The sequence below is a fragment of the Mustelus asterias genome, chromosome 6, assembly GCF_964213995.1.
Source record: "Mustelus asterias chromosome 6, sMusAst1.hap1.1, whole genome shotgun sequence".
Taxonomy (NCBI): Eukaryota; Metazoa; Chordata; class Chondrichthyes; order Carcharhiniformes; family Triakidae; genus Mustelus; species Mustelus asterias.
The window spans coordinates 145831447-145858660 of NC_135806.1; the positions used below are offsets into that span (position 1 = coordinate 145831447).

Consider the following 27214-nt stretch of genomic DNA (forward strand, 5'->3'; position numbering starts at 1 on the left):
TGAAACTCTGCTCATGCGCAATGGCCCCAATCTGTCAGTCTCCCCGTTTGCTGGCCAGCCCAATCGCTGACCAGCCCGGGACCCCCGCAGTGCTGCCCCTCCAGCCCCACCCCCCCCCCCCCCCCCCACAGCCCGATCACGCCCCCCACAACAATTCTCGGGCCAGCCCTGACCCCACCCCCCCCATCCCAGAGCACCCCGATGTCCAGCCCCCCCGCGCCCAGCAGTGGCGATCCCCCCACCCCCCCCCCCCCAAACCTTCCTGGGGTCAGACCCCACCCCCAGCCTGCCCCAATCACTGCCCTCCCTCTATCCCAGACTGATCCTGTCTGCAGAGTGGCAGTGGGACCCCCCCACCCACACCGATCATACAGAGGCCCCGCTCACAATAGGCCCTATTCCCTTGGCACTGCCCGATGCCCGCTGGGCAGTGCCAAGGTGCCCCCTGCCACTCGGTCCCTTGGGGGCCCTGATTTCCCCCCTTTCATTCCGGCGGGGTCCCCCGCTAGTTCTCCAAATGTGGGGAGCTCGTCTAAACTCCACCGGAATGAAGTATTCACGGCGGGGTTGGAGATTCAATCGGGACCGGCACGGAACGGATAATCACATTGAAATGACATTTAAATTACATTTAAAACATATTCAAATTACTTACCCCACTTCCCACCGGTTTTCGGCACGTTCCTGGCAACACCATTTTCTTCTGATTGGGAGATGTGCGCGGGTCGTAAATACTCACGGGAACCCGCGAAATGGCCGACAAGCAGATCCAACCCGACCCAACCCACCAGAAAAGCTGCGAGTCGCAATGGCAGAATCGGGACCTATTTTTCACACTCTTTCTAGGCTTAGAATTTTTTTCATAAGATCGGCCCATATGTGTGTGTGAGAGAGAGTGTGAGTGTGAGTGTGAGTGTGTGTGTGTGTGTGTGCGTGTGTGTGAGAGAGTGTGTGAAAGGGTGTGTGTGTGTGTGAGAGAGAATGTGTGTGTGAGTGTGTGTGTGTGAGTGAATGTGTGTGCGTGTGTGAATGTGTGTGTGTGTGTGTGTGTGTGTGTGAGTGTGTGTGTGTGTGAGTGTGTGAGTGTGTGTGTGTGTGTGTGAGTGTGTGTGTGTGAGTGAATGTGTGTGCGTGAGTGAATGTGTGTGTGTGTGTGAGTGTGCGTGTGAGTGTGCGTGTGAGTGAGTGTGTGTGTGAATGTGTGAGAGAGTGTGTGAGAGAGTGTGTGTGAGTGTGTGAGAGAGTGTGTGAGAGAGTGTGTGTGTGTGAGTGTGTGAGAGAGTTTGTGTGTGTGTGAGAGAGTTTGTGTGTGAGTGCATATGAGAGAGTTTGTGTGTGTGGGGGAGTGTGTGAGAGTGTGTGAGCACGAGTATATGTGTGTGTTTGAGGGTGTGTCTCTTTCACACTTGGCTGTTCGCACCTTTACTCCACCTCTCTCTCTCTCTCTCAGTCTCTCCCCGCCACCTCAGAGTCCGCCCTCCACATGCCTCTCACCTCTTTGTACATCTTGTTGCTGATGTTGGCCAGTTTGGCTGCTGCAGGAGGCCTCATGGTCTCCAGGGCCAGTTTAGAGAGCTGAGCTTTCTCCTTCCTGCGGAGAGCAATGTAAATCTGATATAGGAGGCGTGTAGCAACACCAGCTTCCTCCTGCACCAGCGCCCGGACCACACTGTCACTAATCATCACCCCCAGGAGCTGCAGGGTGGGCAACAGACGCTGGAAGTTATTGAGCTGAGAAATGGCATTCCTGAGGAGAAACATAGAATAATGAGCGGACACAGAGCTCAGATCACAGAGAACAGCAGCATACTCTTCAATTTACTCTCCGCACTGGCTGGCATTGCTCTGTACGCTGGAGGAGATTACCCGGGTGGGATCACTGTGTACACGAGAACAGGATTATTGTGTAAACGGGGGTTGGTGTATTGTGTACATGGGGGGAAGTATTGAATACATGGGGGGAAGTATTGTGTACGCAGGGAGAGGTATTGTGTACGCGGGGGGAGTATTGTGTACACGGGGGGAGTATTGTGTACGCGGGGGGAGCATTGTGTACGCGGGGGGAGCATTGTGTACGCGGGGGGAGTATTGTGTACGCGGGGGAGGGGGAGTATTGTGTACGCGGGGGAGGGGGAGTATTGTGTACGCGGAGGAGGGGGAGTATTGTGTACGCGGGGGAGGGGGAGTATTGTGTACGCGGGGGAGGGGGAGTATTGTGTACGCGGGGGAGGGGGAGTATTGTGTACGCGGGGGATGGGGAGTATTGTGTACGCGGGGGAGGGGGAGTATTGTGTACGCGGGGGAGGGGGAGTATTGTGTACGCGGGGGAGGGGGAGTATTGTGTACGCGGGGGAGGGGGAGTATTGTGTACGCGGGGGAGGGGGAGTATTGTGTACGCGGGGAGAGTATTGTGTACGCGGGAGGAGTATTGTGTACGCGGGGGAGGGGGAGTATTGTGTACGCGGGGGGGGTATTGTGTACGCGGGGGGGTATTGTGTACGCGGGGGGAGTATTGTGTACGTGGGGGGAGTATTGTGTACGTGGGGGGAGTATTGTGTACGCGGGGGAGGGGGAGTATTGTGTACGCGGGGGAGGGGGAGTATTGTGTACGCGGGGGGAGTATTGTGTACGCGGGGGGAGTATTGTGTATGCAGGGGGAGTATTGTGTACACAAAGGAGTATTTTGTATGCGGGGGGATATTGTGAAGGTGGGGATATTGTGTACGCGGGGGTATTGTATTCGCAGAGAGAGTATTGTGTACGCGGGGAGAGTATTGTGTACGCGGGGGGAGTATTGTGTACGCGGGGGGAGTATTGTGTACGCGGGGGGAGTATTGTGTACGCGGGGGGAGTATTGTGTACGCGGGGGGAGTATTGTGTACGCGGGGGGAGCATTGTGTACGCGGGGGGAGCATTGTGTACGCGGGGGGAGTATTGTGTACGCGGGGGGAGTATTGTGTACGCGGGGGGAGTATTGGGTACGCGGGGGGAGTATTGTGTACGCGGGGGGAGTATTGTGTACGCGGGGGGAGTATTGGGTACGCGGGGGGAGTATTGTGTACGCGGGGGGAGTATTGTGTACGCGGGGGGGTATTGTGTACGTGGGGGGAGGATTGTGTACGCGGGGGGGTATTGTGTACGTGGGGGGAGGATTGTGTAGGCGGGGATATTGTATTCGCAGAGAGAGTATTGTGTACGTTTGGGGGGTATTCTGTACCCGGGGATGCTATTGTGTATGCAGGAATATTGTGTACACGGAAAAGGGGGCATTGTGTACACGGGGAGGACCATAAGACCATAAGACATAGGAGCGGAAGTAAGGCCATTCGGCCCATCGAGTCCACTCCACCATTCAATCATGGTTGATTTCAACTCCATTTACCCGCTCTCTCCCCATAGCCCTTAATTCCTCGAGAAATCAAGAATTTATCAATTTCTGTCTTGAAGACGCTCAACGTCTCGGCCTCCACAGCCTTCTGTGGCAATGAATTCCACAGACCTACCACTCTCTGGCTGAAGAAATTTCTCCTCATCTCTGTTCTAAAGTGACTCCCTTTTATTCTAAGGCTGTGCCCCCGCGTCCTAGTCTCCCCTGCTAATGGAAACAACTTCCCTACGTCCATCCTATCTAAGCCGTTCATTATCTTGTAAGTTTCTATTAGATCTCCCCTCAACCTCCTAAACTCCAATGAATATAATCCCACGATCCTCAGACGTTCATCGTATGTCAGGCCTACCATTCCTGGGATCATCCGTGTGAATCTCCGCTGGACCCGCTCCAGTGCCAGTATGTCCTTCCTGAGGTGTGGGGCCCAAAATTGCTCACAGTATTCCAAATGGGGCCTAACCAGTGCTTTATAAAGCCTCAGAAGTACATCCCTGCTTTTGTATTCCAAGCCTCTTGAGATAAATGACAACATTACATTTGCTTTCTTAATTACGGACTCAACCTGCAAGTTTACCTTTAGAGAATCCTGGACTAGGACTCCCAAGTCCCTTTGCACTTTAGCATTATGAATTTTGTCACCGTTTAGAAAATAGTCCATGCCTCTATTCTTTTTTCCAAAGTGCACGACCTCGCACTTGCCCACGTTGAATTTCATCAACCACTTCTTGGACCACTCTCCTAAACTGTCTAAATCTTTCTGCAGCCTCCCCACCTCCTCAATACTACTTGTATATGCGGGGGTATTGTGTACGCAGGGAGGGGGTATTGTTTAAGCGGGGAGGGGTATTGTGTGCGCGGGGAGGACTGTGTATGCAGAGGTGGGTATTGTGTACACGGGGCGGGTATTGTGTACACGGGGTGTATTGTGCACGCTGGGAGGGTATTGTGTATGTGGGGGGAGTATTGTGTATGAGGGGGGAGGGTATTGTGTATGCAGGGAGGGAGTATTGTGTACACGGTGGGTATTGAGTACGTGGGGAGTATTGTGTAAGTGGTGAGGGACTATTGTATACACGGAGAGGGAATATTATGTACGCAATGAGTGAGTATTGTGTACGCAGAGAGAGTATTGTGTACGTGGGGGAGTATTGGTGGGCGGCACGGTAGCACAGTGGTTAGCACTGCTGCTTCACAGCTCCAGGGACCTGGGTTCGATTCCCGGCTTGGGTCACTGTCTGTGTGGAGTTTGCACATTCTCCTCGTGTCTGCGTGGGTTTCCTCCGGGTGCTCCGGTTTCCTCCCACAGTCCAAAGATGTGTGGGTTAGGTTGATTGGCCATGCTAAAAATTGCCCTTGGTGTCCTGAGATGTGTAGGTTAGAGGGATTAGTGGGTAAAATATGTAGGGATATGGGGGTAGGGCCTGGGTGGGATTGTGGTCGGTGCAGACTCGATGGGCCGAATGGCCTCTTTACTGTAGGGTTTCTATGTTTCATATTGTGTACATGGGGGAGTATTGTGTACGTGGGGGTATTGTGTACGTGGGGGTATATTGTGTATGCAGGGGGAGTATTGTGTATGCGGGGAGGGTGTTGCGTATGTGGGGAGGGTATTGTGAACACGGGGGAGTATTGTGTACACAGGGAAGGGGCTATTGTGTACGTGAGGGGCATTGTGTACGCGAGGAGGGAGTTTGCATACGCGGGCCGTATTGTTTACGCAGGGAGGGGGTATTGTGTACGTGGGGGAGGACTGTGTATGCGGGGAGGGTACTATGTATGCAGGGGCGGGAATTGTGTACACGGGGAGTATTGTGTACACAGGGGTAGTGTGTACGCGGGGGTATTGTGTACGCGGGGGTATTGTGTATGTGGGGGAGTATTGTGTACGCGGGGAGGGTATTGTGTATTCGAGGGTAGTATTGTGTGCACAGGAATATTGTATACACGGGGAAGGGGGTATTGTGTACGCGGGGGGCATTGTATACGCGGGGAGGGGGTTTGTGTACATGGGGGGTATTGTGTACACGGGGATGACTGCGTACACGGGGAGGGTATTATGTATGCAGGAGCGGAAATTGTGTACGCGGGGAATATTATGTACGCAGGGAATATTGTGTATGCGGGGGAATATTGTGTACGCAGGGGAATATTGTGTACATGGGGGAATAGAACCATAGAAAATTACTTTGCATTGGTATTCACGAAGGAGAGGGGCGTGTTAACCGGGAGTGTCTCGGAGGGAGGTGTTGACCCGTTAGAGAAAATCTCCATTTCAAGAGAGGAAGTGTTAGGTTTTTTAGGGAACATTAAAACTGACAAAGCCCCAGGGCCTGATGGCATCTATCCTCGACTGCTCAGGGAGACGAGAGGTGAAATTGCTGGGCCTCTGACAGAAATCTTTGTCACTTCTTTGGACACGGGTGAGGTCCCTGAGGATTGGAGGATAGCGAATGTGGTCCCGTTCTTTAAGAAGGGTAGCAGGGATAACCCAGGAAATTATAGGTCGGTGAGCTTGACGTCCGTGGTAGGGAAGTTGTTGGAGAGGATTCTTAGAGACAGGATGTATGTGCATTTAGAACGGAACAATCTCATTAGTGACAGACAGCATGGTTTTGTAAGAGGGAGGTCGTGCCTTACAAATTTGGTGGAGTTTTTTGAGGAAGTGACAAAAACGGTTGATGAAGGAAGGGCCGTGGATGTCGTCTATATGGATTTCAGTAAGGCATTTGACAAAGTCCCACATGGCAGGTTGGTTAAGAAGGTTAAGGCTCATGGGATACAAGGAGAAGTGGCGAGATGGGTGGAGAACTGGCTTGGCCATGGGAGACAGAGGGTAGTGGTCGAAGGGTCTTTTTCTGGCTGGAGGTCTGTGACCAGTGGTGTTCCGCAGGGCTCTGTACTGGGACCGCTGCTATTTGTGATATATATAAATGATTTGGTGTAATCAGCAAGTTTGCGGATGACACAAAGATGGCTGGAATTGCGGATAGCGAAGAGCATTGTCGGGCAATACAGCAGGATATAAATAGGCTGGAAAATTGGGCGGAGAGGTGGCAGATGGAGTTTAATCCGGATAAATGCGAAGTGATGCATTTTGGAAGAAATAATGTAGGGAGGAGTTATACAATAAATGGCAGAGTCATCAGGAGTATAGAAACACAGAGAAACCTAGGTGTGCAAGTCCACAAATCCTTGAAGGTGGCAACACAGGTGGAGAAGGTGGTGAAGAATGCATATGGTATGCTTGCCTTTATAGGACAGGGTATAGAGTATAAAAGTTGGAGTCTGATGATGCAGCTGTATAGATCGCTGGTTAGGCCACATTTGGAGTACTGCGTCCAGTTCTGGTCGCCGCACTACCAGAAGGACGTGGAGGCGTTAGAGAGAGTGCAGAGAAGGTTTACCAGGATGTTGCCTGGTATGGAGGGTCTTAGCTATGAGGAGAGATTGGGTAGACTGGGGTTGTTCTCCTTGGAAAGACGGAGAATGAGGGGAGATCTAATAGAGGTGTACAAGATTACGAAGGGTATAGATAGGGTGAACAGTGGGAAGCTTTTTCCCAGGTCGGAGGTGACGATCACGAGGGGTCACGGGCTCAAGCTGAGAGGGGCGAAGTATAACTCAGATAACAGAGGGACGTTTTTTACACAGAGGGTGGTGGGGGCCTGGAATGCGCTGCCAAGTAGGGTGGTGGAGGCAGGCACGCTGACATCGTTTAAGACTTACCTGGATAGTCACATGAGCAGCCTGGGAATGGAGGGATACAAACGATTGGTCTAGTTGGACCAAGGAGCGGCACAGGCTTGGAGGGCCGAAGGGCCTGTTTCCTGTGCTGTACTGTTCTTTGTTCTTTGCACAGCTCAGAAACAGGCCTTTTGGCCCTTCTTGTCTGTGCCGAACCATTTTTTGCCTAGTCCCACTGACCTGCACTTGGACCATATCCCTCCACACCCCTCTCATCCATGAACCCGTCCAAGTTTTTCTTAAATGTTAAAAGTGACCCCGCATTTACCACTTTATCCGGCAGCTCATTCCACACTCCCACCACTCTCTGCGTGAAGAAGCCCGCCCTAATATTCCCTTTAAACTTTTCTCCTTTCACCCTTCACCCATGCCCTCTGGTTTTTTTCTCCCCGAGCCTCAGCGGAAAAAGCCTGCTTGCATTCACTCTATCTATACCCATCAAAATCTTATATACCTCTATCAAATCTCCCCTCAATCTTCTACGCTCCAGGGAATAAAGTCCCAACCTGTTCAATCTCTCTCTGTAACTCAGCTTCTCAAGTCCCGGCAACATCCTTGTGAACCTTCTCTGCACTCTTTCAACCTTATTTACATCCTTCCTGTAATTAGGTGACCAAAACTGTACACAATACTCCAAATTCGGCCTCACCAATGCCTTATATAACCTTACCATAACACTCCAACTTTTATACTCGATACTCCGATTTATAAAGGCCAACGTACCAAAGGCACTCTTTACGACCCTATCCACCTGTGACGTCACTTTTAGAGAATTCTGTACCTGTATTCCCAGATCCCTCTGTTCAACTGCACTCTTCAGAGTCCTACCATTTACCCTGTACGTTCTTCTTTGGTTTGTCCTTCCAAAGTGCAATATCTCACACTTGTCTGCGTTAAATTCCATTTGCCATTTTTCAGCCCATTTTTCTAGTTGGTCCAAATCCCTCTGCAAGCTTTGAAAACCTTCCTCACTGTCCACTACACCTCCAATCTTTGTATCATCAGCAAACTTGCTGATCCAATTCACCACATTATCATCCAGATCATTGATATAGATGACAAACAACAATGGACCCAACACCGATCCCTGCGGCACACCACTAGTCACAGGCCTCCACTCAGAGAAGCAATCCTCCACAACCACTCTCTGGCTTCTTCCATTGAGCCAGTGTCTTATCCAATTTACTACCTCACCATGTATACCCAGCAACTGAACCTTCCTAACTAACCTCCCATGAGGGACCTTTTCAAAGGCCTTGCTGAAATCCAGGTAGACAACATCCACCGCCTTCCCTTCATCCACTTTCCTGGTAACCTCCTCGAAAAACTCTAATAGATTGGTCAAACATGACCTACCACGCACAAAGCCATGTTGACTCTCCCTAATAAGTCCCTGTCTATCCAAATATTTGTAGATCCTATCCCTTATCACACCTTCCAATAACTTGCCCACCACCGACGTCAAACTTACTGGCCTATAATTTCCCGGATTTCTTTTGGAACCTTTTTTAAACAACGGAACAACATGAGCCACCCTCCAATTATCCGGCACCTCCCCCATGAATACTGACATTTTCAATATGTCTGCCAGGGCTCCTGCAAGTTCAACACTAGCTTCCCTCAAGTTCCGTGGGAATACCCTGTCTGGTCCTGGGGATTAATCCACTCCGATTTGCCTCAAGACAGCGAGCACCTCCTCCCCTTTAATCTGTAAAGGTTCCATGACCTCCCTACCAGTTTGCCCTATTTCCGTAGACTCCATGCCCGTTTCCTCAGTAAATACGGATGCAAAAAAACCATTTAGTATAGAACATAGAACATTACAGCGCAGAACAGGCCCTTCGGCCCACGATATTGCACCGACCAGTTAAAAAAAAAAACTGTGACCCTCCAACCTAAACCAATTTCTTTTCGTCCATGAACCTATCTACGGATCTCTTAAACGCCCCCAAACTAGGCGCATTTACAACTGATGCTGGCAGGGCATTCCAATCCCTCACCACCCTCTGGGTAAAGAACCTACCCCTGACATCGGTTCTATAACTACCCCCCCTCAATTTAAAGCCATGCCCCCTCGTGCTGGATTTCTCCATCAGAGGAAAAAGGCTATCACTATCCACCCTATCTAAACCTCTAATCATCTTATATGTTTCAATAAGATCCCCTCTTAGCCGCCGCCTTTCCAGCGAAAACAATCCCAAATCCCTCAGCCTCTCCTCATAGGATCTCCCCTCCATACCAGGCAACATCCTGGTAAACCTCCTCTGCACCCTCTCCAAAGCCTCCACATCCTTCCTGTAATGTGGGGACCAGAACTGCACACAGTACTCCAAGTGCGGCCGCACCAGAGTTGTGTACAGTTGCAACATAACGCTACGACTCCTAAATTCAATCCCCCTACCAATAAACGCCAAGACACCATATGCCTTCTTAACAACCTTATCTACTTGATTCCCAACTTTCAGGGATCTATGCACACATACACCTAGATCCCTCTGCTCCTCCACACTATTCAAAGTCCTCCCGTTAGCCCTATACTCAACACATCTGTTATTCCTACCAAAGTGAATTACCTCACACTTCTCCGCATTAAACTCCATCCGCCACCTCTCGGCCCAACTTTGCAACCTGTCTAAGTCTTCCTGCAAACTACGACACCCTTCCTCACTGTCTACCACACCACCGACTTTGGTGTCATCAGCAAATTTGCTAATCCACCCAACTATACCCTCATCCAGATCATTAATAAATATTACAAACAGCAGTGGCCCCAAAACAGATCCCTGAGGTACACCACTTGTAACCGCACTCCATGATGAATATTTACTATCAACCACCACCCTCTGTTTCCTATCCGCTAGCCAATTCCTGATCCAATTTCCTAGATCACCCCCAATCCCATACATCTGCATTTTCTGCAGAAGCCTACCATGGTGAACCTTATCAAACGCCTTACTAAAATCCATATATACCACGTCCACTGCCTTGCCCCCATCCACCTCCTTGGTCACTTTCTCAAAAAACTCAATAAGGTTAGTAAGGCACGACCTACCTGCCACAAAACCATGCTGACTATCACCTATCAATTCATTACTCTCCAAATAACTATAAATCCTATCCCTTATAATTTTTTCCAACATCTTGCCGACAACAGAAGTGAGACTCACCGGTCTATAATTCCCGGGGAAGTCTCTGTTCCCCTTCTTAAACAATGGGACAACATTCGCTAACCTCCAATCTTCTGGTACTATACCAGAGGCCAACGACGACCTGAAGATCAGAGCCAGAGGCTCTGCAATCACTTCTCTTGCCTCCCAGAGAATCCTTGGATAAATCCCATCCGGACCAGGGGATTTATCTATTTTCAGACCCTCCAGAATATCCTGCACATCCTCCTTATCAACTGTAATACTGTCTATTCTACTCCCCTGCAACCCAGTGTCCTCCTCAGCTATATTCATGTCCCCTTGCGTGAACACCGAAGAGAAATATTGGTTCAATGCTTCACCAATCTCCTCCGGTTCCACACATAACTTCCCTCTGCCATCTATAACTGGCCCTAAACTTGCCCTAACCAACCTTCTGTTCTTGACATACCTATAGAACGCCTTAGGATTCTCTTTAACCCTATCCGCCAAAGTCTTCTCATGTCCCCTTTTAGCCCTTCTAAGCTCGCTCTTCCCCATCTCTTTTGGTTCCATACACAGTCTACCACTCTGGTCTTCAAGAGGACCAATTTTATCCCTCACTATCCTTTTGCTCCTAACGTACCTATAGAAGCTCTTTGGATTTTCCTTCACTCTGTCTGCCAAAGCAACCTCATGTCTTCTTTTAGCCCTCCTGATTTCCCTCTTAAGTAGCTTCTTGCACTTTTTATACTCCTCGAGCATCTGATCTGTTCCTTGCTGCCTGTACATTTCATACAACTCTCTCTTCCTCTTAATCAGTGTTACAATCTCCCTTGATAACCAAGGTTCCTTATTCCTATTTACTTTGCCTTTAATCCTGACAGGAACATACAAACTCTGCACTCTCAAAATTTCTCCTTTGAAGGCCTCCCACTTTCCATTTACATCCTTACCAGAGAACAGCCTGTGCCAATCCACACTTCCCAGATCCCTTCTCATTTCATCAAATTTGGCCTTTTTCCAGTTCAGAACTTCAACCCGAGGACCAGATCTATCCTTATCCACGATCAGGTTGAAACTAATGGCATTATGATCACTGGATCCAAAGTGTTCCCTCACACTCACATCCATCACCTGCCCTAACTCATTTCCCAATAGGAGATCCAATATCGCATCCTCTCTAGTTGGCACCTCTATATACTGATGTCGAAAATTCTCCTGAACACATTTTACAAACTTTACCCCGTCTAAACCTTTAACAGTATGCGAGTCCCAATCTATATGTGGAAAATTAAAATATTGTGTACGCGGGGGGAATATTGTGTACGCGGGGGGAATATTGTGTACGCGGGGGGAATATTGTGTACGCGGGGGGAATATTGTGTACACGGGGGGAATATTGTGTACACGGGGGGAATATTGTGTACGCGGGGGAATATTGTGTACACGGGGGGAATATTGTGTACGCGGGGGGAATATTGTGTACGCGGGGGGAATATTGTGTACGCGGGGGGAATATTGTGTACGCGGGGGGAATATTGTGTACACGGGGGGAATATTGTGTACACGGGGGGAATATTGTGTACACGGGGGGAATATTGTGTACACGGGGGGAATATTGTGTACACGGGGGGAATATTGTGTACGCGGGGGGAATATTGTGTACGCGGGGGGAATATTGTGTACGCGGGGGGAATATTGTGTACGCGGGGGGAATATTGTGTACACGGGGGGAATATTGTGTACGCGGGGGGAATATTGTGTACGCGGGGGGAATATTGTGTACGCGGGGGGAATATTGTGTACACGGGGGGAATATTGTGTACACGGGGGGAATATTGTGTACACGGGGGGAATATTGTGTACGCGGGGGGAATATTGTGTACGCGGGGGGAATATTGTGTACGCGGGGGGAATATTGTGTACACGGGGGGAATATTGTGTACGCGGGGGGAATATTGTGTACACGGGGGGAATATTGTGTACGCGGGGGGAATATTGTGTACGCGGGGGGAATATTGTGTACGCGGGGGGAATATTGTGTACGCGGGGGAATATTGTGTACACGAGGGAGTATGGTGTACGCAGGGAGGGTGTTGTGTCCGCGTGGAGTGTATAGTGGTACACGGGGACGATATTGTGTACACAGAGGGGTATTGTGTACGCGGGGAAGTATTGTGTACGTGGGGGAGTATTGTGTACACCAGGAGGGTATTGTGTACGCCGGGAGGGTATATTCTACATGGGGGGAGGGTATTGTTTATGCGTGGGAGGGTATTGTGTACGCAGGGGGTATTGTGTGCACGGAGGAGTAATGTGTACGCGGGGAGGGTATTGGGTATTCAGGGGATTATTGTGGACACAGGAGATTATTGCGTACGCGGGGGCGTAGTGTGTACGCGGGGGCGTAGTGTGTACGCGGGGAGGGCATTGTGTACGCGGGGAGGGTATTGTGTACGCGGGGAGGGCATTGTGTACGCGGGGAGGGCATTGTGTACGCGGGGAGGGTATTGTGTACGCGGGGAGGGTATTGTGTACGCGGGGAGGGCATTGTGTACGCGGGGAGGGCATTGTGTACGCGGGGAGGGTATTGTGTACGCGGGGAGGGCATGTGTACGCGGGGAGGGTATTGTGTACGCGGGGAGGGCATTGTGTACGCGGGGAGGGCATTGTGTACGCGGGGAGGGTATTGTGTACGCGGGGAGGGCATTGTGTACGCGGGGAGGGCATTGTGTACGCGGGGAGGGTATTGTGTACGCGGGGAGGGCATTGTGTACGCGGGGAGGGCATTGTGTACGCGGGGAGGGTATTGTGTACGCGGGGAGGGCATTGTGTACGCGGGGAGGGTATTGTGTACGCGGGGAGGGTATTGTGTACGCGGGGAGGGTATTGTCATTATCACGACAGAGGTAGTGTTGGGCAAGTTAATGGGGCTAAAGGTAGACAAGTCTCCTGGTCCTGATGGAATGCATCCCAGGGAACTAAAAGAGATGGCGGGAGAAATAGCAAATGCACTAGTGGTAATTTACCAAAATTCGCTGGACTCTGGGGTGGTTCCCGCAGATTGGAAAACAGCAAATGTGACGTCACTGTTTAAAAAAGGAGGTAGACAAAAGGCAGGTAACTATAGGCCGGTTAGCTTAACTTCTGTAGTAGGGAAAATGCTTGAATCCATCATCAAGGAAGAAATAGCGAGACATCTGGATATAAATTATCCCATTGGGACGACGCAGCATGGGTTCATGAAGGGCAGGTCATGTTTGACTAATTTGGTGGAATTCTTTTGAGAACATTACATGTGCAGTGGACAATGGGGAACCTGTGGATGTGGTGTATCTGGATTTCCAGAAGGCATTTGACAAGGTGCCGCACCAAAGACTGCTACATAAGATAAAGGTGCACAGTGTTACGGGTAATGTATTAGCATGGATAGAGGATTGGTTAACTAGCAGAAATTCAGGGCAAATGGGTGTTTTTCTGGTTGGCGATCAGTGACTAGTGGTGTGCCTCAGGGATCAGTGTTGGGACTGCAATTGTTTACGATTTACATAGATGATTTGGAGTTGAGGACCAAGTGTAGTGTGTCAAAATTCGCAGATGACACGAAGATGTGTGGCAGAGCAAAATGTGTAGAGGACGCTGAAAGTCTGCAAAGGGATATAGATAATCTAACTGAGTGGGCGAGGGTCTGGCAGATGGAGTACAATGTTGGTAAATGTGAGGTCATCCATTTTGGTCGGAATAATAGCAAAATGGACTGTTATTTAAATGGTAAAAAATTGCAGCATGCTGCTGTGCAGAGGGACCTGGGTGTCCTTGTGCAGGAATCTCAAGGAGTTGGTTTGTGGGTGCAGCAGGTAATTAAGAAGGCAAATGGAATTTTGCCCTTCATTGCGAGAGGGATGGAGTTTAAAAATGGCGAGATTATGTTGCAGCTGTATAAGGTGCTGGTGAGGCCACACCTGGAGTACTGTGTACAGTTTTGGTCTCCTTACTTGAGAAAGGATATACTGGCACTGGAGGGGGTGCAGAGGAGATTCACGAGGTTGATTCCAGAGTTGAGAGGGTTGGCTTATGAGGAGAGATTGAGTAGACTGGGGCTATACTCATTGGAATTCAGAAGAATGAGGGGAAATCTTATCGAAACATATAAGATTATGAAGGGAATAGACAAGATAGAATCAGGGAAGTTGTTTCCACTGGCGGGTGAAACTAGAACTAGGGGGCATGGCCTCAAAATAAGGGGGAGCAGATTTAGGACTAAGTTGAGGAGGAACTTCTTCACACAAAGGGTTGTGAATCTGTGGAATTCCCTGCCCAGTTGAGGCTACCTCATTGAATGTTTTTAAGGCAAGGATAGATAAATTTTTGAACAGTAAAGGAATTAAGGGTTATGGTGAGCGGGCGGGTAAGTGGAGCTGGGTCCACAAAAAGATCAGCCATGATCTTATTGAATGGCGGAGCAGGCTCGAGGGGCCAGATGGCCTACTCCTGCTCCTGCTCCTGATTCTTATGTTCTTATTGTTTACGCGGGGAGAGTATTGTTTATGCGGGGAGGGTATTGTGTATGCGTGGGAGGTATTGTGTATGCAGAGGAGTATTGTGTGCACGAGGAGAGTATTGTGTACGTGGAGGGAGTATTATGCACATGGGAGGAGTATTATGTACGTGGGGGGGGTATTGAGTACGCGGGGGAGTATTGTGTACGCGGGGGAGTCTTGTATACGCGGGGGAGTATTGTGTACGCGGGGGAGTATTGTGTGCACGGGGAAGTATTGTGTGGACGGGGGAGGTATTGTGTATGTGCGAGGATTTTGTGTACGCGGAGGGGATATTGTGTACGCGGGGTGAGTTTTGTGTATGTGCTGGAGTATTGTGTACATGTGGGATGTATTGTGTACACGGGAGGAATATTGTGTGCACGGAGGAGGTAGTGTGTACGTGGGAGGAGTATTGTGTACGCAGGGAGGGGATATTGTGTACGCAGGGAGGATATTGTGTACGCAGGGAGGGGATATTGTGTACGCGGGGGGAGTTTTGTGTACATGCTGGATATTGTGTATACAGCGAAGGTATTGTGTACACAGCGAGGGTATTGTGTACCGGGGGGAGTATTGTATATGCGTGAAGGAGTATTGTGTACGAGGGAGGGTATTGTGTACACGGGAAGGATATTGTGTACGCGGGTGGGTATTGTGTACACGGGAAGGATATTGTGTACGCGAGTGGGTATTGTGTACATAAGAACATAAGAAATAGGAGCAGGAGTAGGCCATCTAGCCCCTCGAGCCTGCCCCGCCATTCAATAAGATCATGGCTGATCTGACGTGGATCAGTACCACTTACCCGCCTGATCCCCATAACCCTTAATTCCCTTACCGATCAGGAATCCATCCATCCGCGCTTTAAACATATTCAGCGAGGTAGCCTCCACCACCTCAGTGGGCAGAGAATTCCAGAGATTCACCACCCGCTGGGAGAAGAAGTTCCTCCTCAACTCTGTCTTAAACCGACCCCCCTTTATTTTGAGGCTGTGTCCTCTAGTTTTAACTTCCTTACTAAGTGGAAAGAATCTCTCCGCCTCCACTCTATCCAGCCCCCGCATTATCTTATAAGTCTCCATAAGATCCCCTCTCATCCTTCTAAACTCCAACGAGTACAAACCCAATCTCCTCAGCCTCTCCTCATAATCCAAACCCCTCATCTCCGGTATCAACCTGGTGAACCTTCTCTGCACTCCCTCCAATGCCAATATATCCTTCCTCATATAAGGGGACCAATACTGCACACAGTATTCCAGCTGCGGCCTCACCAATGCCCTGTACAGGTGCATCAAGACATCCCTGCTTTTATATTCTATCCCCCTCGCAATATAGGCCAACATCCCATTTGCCTTCTTGATCACCTGTTGTACCTGCAGACTGGGCTTTTGCGTCTCATGCACAAGGACCCCCAGGTCCCTTTGCACGGTAGCATGTTTTAATTTGTTTCCATTGAGATAGTAATCCCATTTGTTATTATTTCCTCCAAAGTGTATAACCTCGCATTTCTCAACGTTATACTCCATTTGCCATATCCTCGCCCACTCACTCAGCCTGTCCAAATCTCTCTGCAGATCTTCTCCGTCCTCCACACGATTCACTTTTCCACTTATCTTTGTGTCGTCTGCAAACTTCGTTACCCTACACTCCGTCCCCTCCTCCAGATCATCTATATAAATGGTAAACAGTTGCGGCCCGAGTACCGATCCCTGCGGCACGCCACTAGTTACCTTCCTCCAACCGGAAAAACACCCATTTATTCCGACTCTTTGCTTCCTGTCGGATAGCCAGTCCCCAATCCACTTTATCACACTACCCCCAACTCCGTGTGCCCTAATCTTCTTCAGCAGCCTTTTATGGGGCACCTTATCAAACGCCTTTTGGAAATCCAAAAACACCGCATCCACCGGTTCTCCTCCATCAACCGCCCTAGTCACATCTTCATAAAAATCCAACATGTTCGTCAAGCACGACTTTCCCCTCATGAATCCATGCTGCGTCTGATTGATCGAACCATTTCTATCCAGATGCCCTGCTATCTCCTCTTTAATAATGGATTCCAGCATTTTCCCTACTACAGACGTTAAGCTGACCGGCCTATAGTTACCCGCCTTTTGTCTCCTTCCTTTTTTAAACAGCGGCGTAACATTAGCCGTTTTCCAATCAACCGGTACTACCCCAGAATGCAACGAGTTTTGATAAATAATCACTAACGCATCCACTATTACCTCTGACATTTCTTTCAATACCCTGGGATGCATTCCATCCGGACCCGGGGACTTGTCCACCTTCAGTCCCATTAGTCTACCCAGCACTGCCTCTCTGGTAACATTAATTGTATTAAGTATTTCTCCTGCTGCCAACCCTCTATCGTTAATATTTGGCAAACTATTTGTGTCCTCCACCGTGAAGACCGACACAAAAAACTTATTTAAAGACTCAGCCATATCCTCATTTCCCACTATTAACTCCCCCCTCTCGTCCTCCAAGGGTCCAACATTCACTCTAGCCACTCTATTCCTTTTTATATATTTATAAAAACTTTTACTATCATTTTTTATATTAATTGCTAGCCTAGCTTCATAGTCTATCCTTCCTTTCTTTATCGCTTTCTTAGTCTCTCTTTGTTGTTTCTTAAATTTTTCCCAATCACTTGTTTCTCCACTATTTTTGGCCACTCTGTACGCAGCTGTTTTTATTTTAATACTCTCCTTTATTTCCTTCGTTATCCACGGCTGGTTCTCCCTTTTCTTACAATCCTTGTTTTTTGCTGGAATATATTTCTGCTGAGAACTGAAAAGGATCTCCTTAAAAATCCTCCACTGTTCCTCAGCTATCCTACCTGCCAGCCTGCTCTCCCAGTCTACCTTAGCCAATTCATCCCTCATCCTATCATATTTCCCTCTGTTCAAACAGAGGACACTGGTTTGAGACCAAACTTTCTCCTCTTCCATCTGAATCAGAAATTCGACCATATTGTGGTCACTGGACCCAAGAGGGTCCTTCACAATAAGATCCTTAATTCTACCTACCTCGTTACCCAATACCAGATCCAAAATAGCTCGTTCCCTCGTCGGTTCCGTAACATGCTGTTCAAGGAAACTATCCCGACAGCATTCTAAGAACTCTTCCTCCATTCCACCCTTACCGACTTGAGTCTGCCAGTCAATGTGCATGTTGAAGTCCCCCATGATTATTGCCGTTCCGTTTTTACACGCATCCCTTATCTGCTTGTTTATAGCCCTCCATACCTCAACATTATTATTTGGGGGCCTATATACCACACCTACTAGTGTCTTTCTCCCTCTACTATTCCTCATCTCTACCCATAACGATTCCACGTTTTGCTCCTCAGAGCCTATGTCATCCCTCAGTACTACCCTGATATTATCTCTTATTAATAGCGCGACCCCACCACCTTTTCCTTCCTGTCTATTCTTCCTAAACGCCTGATACCCCTGGATATTCATCTCCCAGTCCTGGTCACCTTTCAGCCACGTTTCTGTAATGGCCACGAGATCGTACCCACTTGTGCTGATTTGCACCATCAACTCATTCACCTAGTTCCGAATGCTTCGTGCATTCAGGCAAAGTGTCCTTATTCCAGCTTTTATCTGGACCCGCTTTGATGAGTCGCGAACACCCTCTCCCTCTACTCCCTTATCTAAATTACCGCCTTCATTCACTTGCACCCTCTCCTCTACCATTAATTTTGTAATTCCCCTTACCCCTGCATCCTCCCCCCCATCAATTAGTTCCTTGATCCTAGTCAACTCTTCTAGCTCCCCTCCCCCCAACCTATCTAGTTTAAATTCTCCCCAGTAGCCTTAGCCAACCTACCGGCCAGGATATTGGTCCCCGTGTGATTCACGTTCCAACCGTTTTTTGTATACAGATCACCCCTGCCCCTAAAGAGGTCCCAATGGTCCAGGAACCTGAATCCCTGCCCCCTGCACCAGTCCCTCAGCCACACATTCATCCTCCACCTCACTCCATTCCTGCCCTCACCTTCCAGTGGCACAGGCAGTAATCCTGAGATTACTACCTTTGCTTTCCTCTTTCTCAGCTGTCTCCCTAATTCCCTGTACTCCCTTTTCATGACCCCTTCTCCCTTCCTACCCACATCAGCGGTACCAATATGTACCGCTACCTCAGGCTCCTCTCCCTCCCACCTCAGGATTTCCGGGACGCGACTAGCGACACCAAAGTCGGTGGTGTGGTAGACAGTGAGGAAGGGTGTCGTAGTCTGCAGGAAGACTTAGACAGGTTGCAAAGTTGGGCCGAGAGGTGGCGGATGGAGTTTAATGCGGAGAAGTGTGAGGTAATTCACTTTGGTAGGAATAACAGTTGTGTTGAGTATAGGGCTAACGGGAGGACTTTGAATAGTGTGGAGGAGCAGAGGGATCTAGGTGTATGTGTGCATAGATCCCTGAAAGTTGGGAATCAAGTAGATAAGGTTGTTAAGAAGGCATATGGTGTCTTGGCGTTTATTGGTAGGGGGATTGAATTTAGGAGTCGTAGCGTTATGTTGCAACTGTACACAACTCTGGTGCGGCCGCACTTGGAGTACTGTGTGCAGTTCTGGTCCCCACATTACAGGAAGGATGTGGAGGCTTTGGAGAGGGTGCAGAGGAGGTTTACCAGGATGTTGCCTGGTATGGAGGGGAGATCCTATGAGGAGAGGCTGAGGGATTTGGGATTGTTTTCGCTGGAAAGGCGGCGGCTAAGAGGGGATCTTATTGAAACATATAAGATGATTAGAGGTTTAGATAGGGTGGATAGTGATAGCCTTTTTCCTCTGATGGAGAAATCCAGCACGAGGGGGCATGGCTTTAAATTGAGGGGGGGTAGTTATAGAACCGATGTCAGGGGTAGGTTCTTTACCCAGAGGGTGGTGAGGGATTGGAATGCCCTGCCAGCATCAGTAGTAAATGCGCCTAGTTTGGGGGCGTTTAAGAGATCCGTAGATAGGTTCATGGACGAAAAGAAATTGGTTTAGGTTGGAGGGTCACAGTTTTTTTTTTAACTGGTCGGTGCAACATCGTGGGCCGAAGGGCCTGTTCTGCGCTGTAATGTTCTATGTTCTATGTTCTATGTTCTATCCTGGATCCCGGCCCCAGGGAGGCAGACCACCATGCGAGAATCCCGCCTACCTCCGCAGAAACGCCTGTCTGTCCCCTTCACCATCGAGTCCCCGATTAATACCGCCTTCCTCCTCTTTTCCTTAGCCCTCTGAGTTACAGGGCTGGACTCCACTGCGGAGACACGGCCACTGCTGCTTCCCCCAGGCGGGCTGTCCCCCCCAGCAGTACTCAAGCAGGAGTACTTGTTGTGCAGGGGCAAATCCACCGGGGTGCTCTCAACCACCCTAGCCTTACCCTTCCTGGCCGTCACCCACTTGGCCTCCTCCCGTGGCCCTGGTGTGACCACCTGATGATAGCTCTTGTCTATCACCTCCTCATTCTCCCTCATCAGCCTAAAGGAGTTGGAGGAACTTAGGATCATCAGGGACGCAGAGATGGCCATAGACACAAGCTTTAGGAATACAGTTACTCCGAGGATTGAAAACAGATGGGTGACGGTGAGAGGGGCTGGGAGGAAGCAGTCCGTGCAGGGATCCCCGGTGGTCGTTCCCCTTAGCAACAAGTATTCCGCTTTGGATACGGTTGAGGGGGACGACATACCAGTGGGGAGCCGCAGTGAGAGGATCTCCAGCACTGTGTCCGTCTCTGTGGCTCGGGAGGGAAAGGGGGAGAGCGGGAGGGCGATAGTTATTGGGGACTCGTTAGTTAGAGGGATAGATAGGAGGTTCTGTGGCAGCAAAAGAGACTCACGGATGGTATGTTGCCTACCGGATGCCAAGGTCCGTGATGTCTCAGACCGTGTTTTCCAGATTCTGAAGGGGGAGGGGAAACAGTCACAAGTCGTGGTGCACATTGGTACCAATGACATAGGTAAGAGAAGGGACGGGGATTTAAAGCAGGAATTTCTGGAGCTGGGCTGGAAGCTGAGAGCCAAGACGAAACATGTGGTCATCTCTGGTACGTTGCCGGTACCACGTGATAGCGAGTTGAGGAACAGGGAGAGAGTGCAGTTAAATATGTGGTTGCAGGGATGGTGTAGGAGGGAGGGTTTCAGATACGTGGATAATTGGAACACGTTCTGGGGAAGGTGGGACCTGTACAAACAGGACGGGGTGCACCTGAACCAGAGGGGCACCAATATCCTCGGAGGGAAATTTGTTACGGCTCTTCAGGGGGGTTTAAACTAATTTGTCAGGGGAGTGGGAAAGGGAGTTGTAGTCCAGAAGTCAGTGAGGGTGGTGAGGTATTGGGGAAGGTATCAGGGTCAAGGGTGGGTACTGGTAGACAGGAAGGTGGGTTGAAGTGTGTCTACTTCAATGCAAGGAGCATCCGGAACAAGGTAGATGAACTTGGGGCGTGGATTGGTACTTGGGACTACGATGTTGTGGCCATTACGGAGACGTGTGTAGAACAAGGACAGGAATGGTTGTTGGACGTTCCGGGGTATAGATGTTTCACTAAGTGTAGGGAAGCTGGTAAAAGAGGTGGAGGAGTGGCATTGTTAATCAAGGATAGTTTAACGGCTGCGGAAAGGCACTTCGTGGGGGATCTGCACACTGAGGTAATATGGGCTGAAGTTAGAAATAGGAAAGGAGCGGTCACGTTGCTAGGAGTTTACTATAGGCCCCCAAATAGTAATAGAGATGTGGAGGAAGAAATTGCTAAGCAGATTATGGATATGTGTGGGGGTCACAGGGTAGTTGTCATGGGGGACTTTAACTTTCCAAATATTGATTGGAACCTTTGTAGGTCAAATAGTTTGGATGGGGCAGTTTTTGTGCAGTGTGTGCGGGAGGGTTTCCTGACACAATATGTGGATGGGCCGACTAGAGGTGAGGCCACATTGGATTTGGTACTGGGAAATGAACCGGGCCAAGTGTTAGATTTGGTTGTGGGAGAGCAATTTGGAGATAGTGACCACAATTCGGTGTCTTTTGTTATTGCAATGGAGAGGGATAGGGCCGTACGGCAGGGCAAGGTTTACAATTGGGGGAGGGGTAATTATGATGCGATTAGGCAAGAATTAGGGGGCATAAGTTGGGAACAGAAACTGTCAGAGAAAGGAACTAATGAAAAGTGGAATTTTTTCAAGGAACAAATACTGGATGTCCTTGATAGGTATGTTCCTGTCAGGCAGGGAGGAAATGGCCGAGTGAGGGAACCATGGTTCACAAAAGAGGTGGAATGTCTTGTGAAAAGGAAGAGGGAAGCTTATGTAGGGATGAGGAAACAAGGTTCAGATGGCTTGATTGAGGGTTACAAGTTAGCAAGGAATGAGCTGAAAAAGGGGCTTAGGAGAGCTAGGAGGGGACATGAGAAGTCCTTGGCGGGTCGGATCAAGGAAAACCCCAAGGCTTTTTACTCTTATGTGAGGAATAAAAGAATGACCAGGGTGAGGTTAGGGCCGGTCAAGGACAGTAGTGGGAACTTGTGTATGGAGTCAGTAGAGATAGGCGAGGTGATGAATGAATACTTTTCTTCAGTGTTCACCAAGGAGAGGGGCCATGTTTTTGAGGATGAGAAGGTGTTACAGGCTAATAGGCTGGAGGAAATAGATGTTCGGAGGGAGGATGTCCTGGCAGTTTTGAATAAACTGAAGGTCGATAAGTCCCCTGGGCCTGATGAAATGTATCCTAGGATTCTTTGGGAGGCAAGGGATGAGATTGCAGAGCCTTTGGCGTTGATCTTTGGGTCCTCGCTGTCCACGGGGATGGTGCCAGAGGACTGGAGAATGGCGAATGTTGTTCCTCTGTTTAAGAAAGGGAATAGAAATGACCCTGGTAATTATAGACCGGTTAGTCTTACTTCGGTGGTTGGTAAATTGATGGAAAGGGTCCTTAGGGATGGGATTTACGACCATTTAGAAAGATGCGGATTAATCCGAGATCGTCAGCACGGATTCGTGAAGGGCAAGTCGTGCCTCACAAATTTGATAGAATTTTTTGAGGAGGTAACTAAGTGTGTTGATGAAGGTAGGGCAGTTGATGTCATATACATGGATTTTAGTAAGGCGTTTGATAAGGTCCCCCATGGTCGGCTTATGATGAAAGTGAGGAGGTGTGGGATAGAGGGAAAGTTGGCCGATTGGATAGGTAACTGGCTGTCTGACCGAAGACAGAGGGTGGTGGTCGATGGAAAATTTTCGGATTGGAGGCAGGTTGCTAGCGGTGTGCCGCAGGGATCAGTGCTTGGTCCTCTGCTCTTTGTGATTTTTATTAATGACTTAGAGGAGGGGGCTGAAGGGTGGATCAGTAAATTTGCTGATGACACCAAGATTGGTGGAGTAGTGGATGAGGTGGAGGGCTGTTGTAGGCTGCAAAGAGACATAGATAGGATGCAAAGCTGGGCTTAAAAATGGCAAATGGAGTTTAACCCTGATAAATGTGAGGTGATTCATTTTGGTAGGACAAATTTAAATGTGGATTACAGGGTCAAAGGTAGGGTTCTGAAGACTGTGGAGGAACAGAGAGATCTTGGGGTCCATATCCACAGATCTCTAAAGGTTGCCAGTCAAGTGGATAGAGCTGTGAAGAAGGCCTATAGTGTGTTAGCTTTTATTAACAGGGGGTTGGAGTTTAAGAGCCGTGGGGTTATGCTGCAACTGTACAGGACCTTGGTGAGACCACATTTGGAATATTGTGTGCAGTTCTGGTCACCTCACTATAAGAAGGATGTGGAAGCGCTGGAAGGAGTGCAGAGGAGATTTACCAGGATGCTGCCTGGTTTGGAGGGTAGGTCATATGAGGAAAGGTTGAGGGAGCTAGGGCTGTTCTCTCTGGAGCGGAGGAGGCTGAGGGGAGACTTAATAGAGGTGTATAAAATGATGAAGGGGATAGATAGAGTGAACGTTCAAAGACTATTTCCTCGGGTGGATGGAGCTATTACAAGGGGGCATAACTATAGGGTTCGTGGTGGGAGATACAGGACGGATATCAGAGGTAGGTTCTTTACGCAGAGAGTGGTTGGGGTGTGGAATGGACTGCCTGCAGTGATAGTGGAGTCAGACACTTTAGAAACATTTAAGCGGTTATTGGATAGGCACATGGAGCACACCAGGATGATAGGGAGTGGGATAGCTTGATCTTGGTTTCAGATAAAGCTCGGCACAACATCATGGGCCGAAGGGCCTGTTCTGTGCTGTACTGTTCTATGTTCTATGTTCTATCCTCGAGCTGCAGTTCCAGCTCCCTAACACGGTCCCTCAGGAACCGCAGCTCGACACACCCCTCACAGATGTGGATGTCCGGGAGGCAAGATGCCTCCAGGACCTCCCACATCCTACACTGGGAACAACACACTGGTTTCACACTCATACTGGACACTTTATGTCAAGTAAGACAGTGAAAAGTTAATAAGAGTGTAAGGAAACAAAAACTCACCCCTGCTCGTCCAAGCCCTGTGAGCCAAAGCCCTGACAGCTCACTCAACTTCCCACTCACTCTGCTGCCCGCTACGATGCTGCCCGCTGTATACTTTGGTGCACTTTTAAACCCTCCAAAAACTTCCCCTGGCCTCTCCTGGCCTGACTTCCGGTTTTGAAAAAAACCTCCGATTTTAAACCCAAAATTAACTGAAAAAATAAATAATTAATTACAGTCAGAAAACCCACTCTCTTACCCTCAGCCTGCTCCTGGGAACACGGGAAGGATATTGTGTACGCGGGTGGGTATTGTGTACACGGGAAGGATATTGTGTACGCGGGTGGGTATTGTGTACACGGGAAGGATATTGTGTACGCGGGTGGGTATTGTGTACACGGGAAGGATATTGTGTACGCGAGTGGGTATTGTGTACATGGGTGAGTATTGTGTACGCGGGGGGAGTATTGAGTACATGGGGTAATATTGTGTAAACGGCGGGGAGTATTGTGTACACAGGGGAGGAGTATTGCGTATGCAGGGGATGTATTGTGTACACCGGGGGGGGGTGTATTGTGTATGTGGGGGGGGGGGGGGAGTACTGTATACGTGGGGGGAGTATTGTGTACGCGGGGGGGTGTATTGTGTACGCGGGGGGGTGTATTGAGTACGCGGGGGGGTGTATTGAGTACGCGGGGGGGTGTATTGAGTACGCGGGGGGAGTATTGAGTACGCGGCGGGGTGTATTGTGTACACGGGGGGGGGGGGAGCACTGTATTGAATACATGGTGGGGGGAAGTATTGTGTACGCGGTGCATGTTTACACTAATCCCCCGAACCGACACATCTTTGGACACTAAGGGTCAATATATCATGGCCAATCAACCTAACCAGCACGTCTTTCAGACTGTGGGAAGAAACTGGAGCACCCGGAGGAAACCCACGCAGACACGGGGAGAACGTGCAAACTCCACACAGTGACCCAAGCCGGGAATCGAACCTGGGTCCCTGGCGCTGTGAGGCAGCAGTGCTAACCACTGTGCTACCGTGATGCCAGAGCTTCATCTTCTCAGAGCTATCCGAATGGCAATAAATGCCAGCCACGAACCGCACAATCCAAAGTCAACTGAAACATGGATTGCTGATTATGATGAAAGCGGCACAGGGGTTAGCACCACTTATAGGGATAGGGGCTGAGTAAGATCTGTTGGAAAGTCGGTGCAACTCAATGGGCTGAATGGCCTTCTGCTGCACTGTAGGTATTCAATAATCCCATGATGAATTCAGCATCATCCTGCAAGTCGGCAGTGAACTGCGCAGCTCCACAATACAACGCAACACAGCTAGAAAACCAATGCAACCTTGTCATCTTTGTCAATGTTGTCACAATACATCTGTGCTCCCTGAGGCACGTTTGTGCATATCTAATCTCCCGGAACAGAGAGGGAGAGGAAACTTTCTTACCTGCCTTTGGAGAACTGATCAAAGTCATCCTGTAGTTGGTGCTTATTTAAAATCTCTCCAATCAGGTACCCTGTGGAAAAGTCCCTTGCAAATGTGGAGGGTTCTTCAAACAGAAAACAACAATCAATCCCTGAACACTGGTGTTCTGCGGCATAAAGACAAGATTTAGTGAGAGGGAAGAACTGAGGGAGATCAATATTAGTAGAGAAATGGTGCTGGGAAAATTGATGGGATTGAAGGCGGATAAATCCCCAGGGCCTGATAATCTACATCCCAGAGTACTTAAGCTCTAGAAATAGTGGATGCATTGGTGGCCATCTTCCAGGATTCCATAGACTCTGGAACAGCCCCTGCAGATTGGAGGGTAGCGAATGTCACTCCAATATTCAAAAAGGGAGGTACAGAGAAAACAGGGAATTATAGACCAGTAAGCTTAACATCGGTAGTGGGGAAAATTCTCAAATCAATTATCAAGGACTTTATAGCGGAGCATTTAGAAAGCAGCGGCAGGATCAGACAGAGTCAGCATGGATTTATGAAGGGGAAATCATGCTTGACAAATCTGCTGGAATTCTTTGAAGATGTAACGAGTAGAGTTGACAAGGGGGAACCAGTAGATGTGGTGTATTTGGACTTTCAGAAAGCATTTGACAAAGTCCGGCATAAGAGATTATCGTGCAAGATTAAAGTGCATGGGATTGGGGGCAGTGTATTGAGATGGATAGAAAACTGGTTGGCAGAGGGGAAACAAAGAGTAGGAATTAATGGGTGCTTTTCAAATTGGCAGGCAGTAACTAGTGGGGTGCCACAGGGATCGGTGCTGGGACCCCAGCTATTCACAATATATATTAATAATTTGGATGAGGGAACAAAATGTAACATCTTAAAGTTTGCTGATGATACCAAGTTGGGTGGGAGGGTGAACTGTGACGAGGATGCAGAGATCCTTCAGAATGATCTGGACAGGTTGGGTGAGTGGGCAAATCAATGGCAGATGCAGTGTAATTTGGGTAAGTGTGAGGTTATTCACTTTGGAAGCAAAATCAAGGCGGCAGATTACTACCTGAATGGGTGTAAATTGGGAGAGGGGAGTGTGCAGCAGGATCTGGGTGTCCTTGTGCACCAGTCGCTGAAGGTAAGCATGCAGGTGCAGCAGGCGGTAACGAAGGCAAATGGCATGTTGGCCTTCATTGCGAGAGGTTTCGAGTACAGGAGCAGGGATGTGTTGTTGCAATTATACAGGGCCTTGGTGAGGCCACACCGAGAGTATTGTGTGCAGTTTTGGTCTCCTTTTCTGAGGAAGGATGTTCTTGCTCTCGAGGGAGTGCAGCGAAGGTTTACCAGGCTGATTCCGGGGATGGCGGGACTGATGTATGAGGAGAGATTGACTAGGTTAGGATTGTTTTCACTGGAGTTCAGACGAATGAGATGGGATCTCATAGAGACTTATAAAATTCTAACAGGACTAGACAGGGTAGATGCAGGGAGGATGTTCCCGATTGTGGAG

General features: G+C 49.2%; 1 protein-coding gene across 1 annotated transcript in view; it reads right to left on the reverse strand.

Annotated features, from left to right (window-relative positions):
- The window catches only part of spef2 (sperm flagellar 2), a 386645-nt gene extending 360784 nt beyond the window's left edge, over positions 1–25861 (reverse strand). The window contains exons 1-3 of the mRNA XM_078213897.1: positions 25846–25861; positions 25708–25810; positions 1495–1747 (exon numbers count right to left, since the gene is read on the reverse strand). Coding sequence (XP_078070023.1) covers positions 1495–1747; positions 25708–25810; positions 25846–25861 — 372 coding nt within the window. The remainder of the gene's footprint in view (positions 1–1494; positions 1748–25707; positions 25811–25845) is intronic.
- Between the last annotated feature and the right edge of the window lie 1353 nt (positions 25862–27214).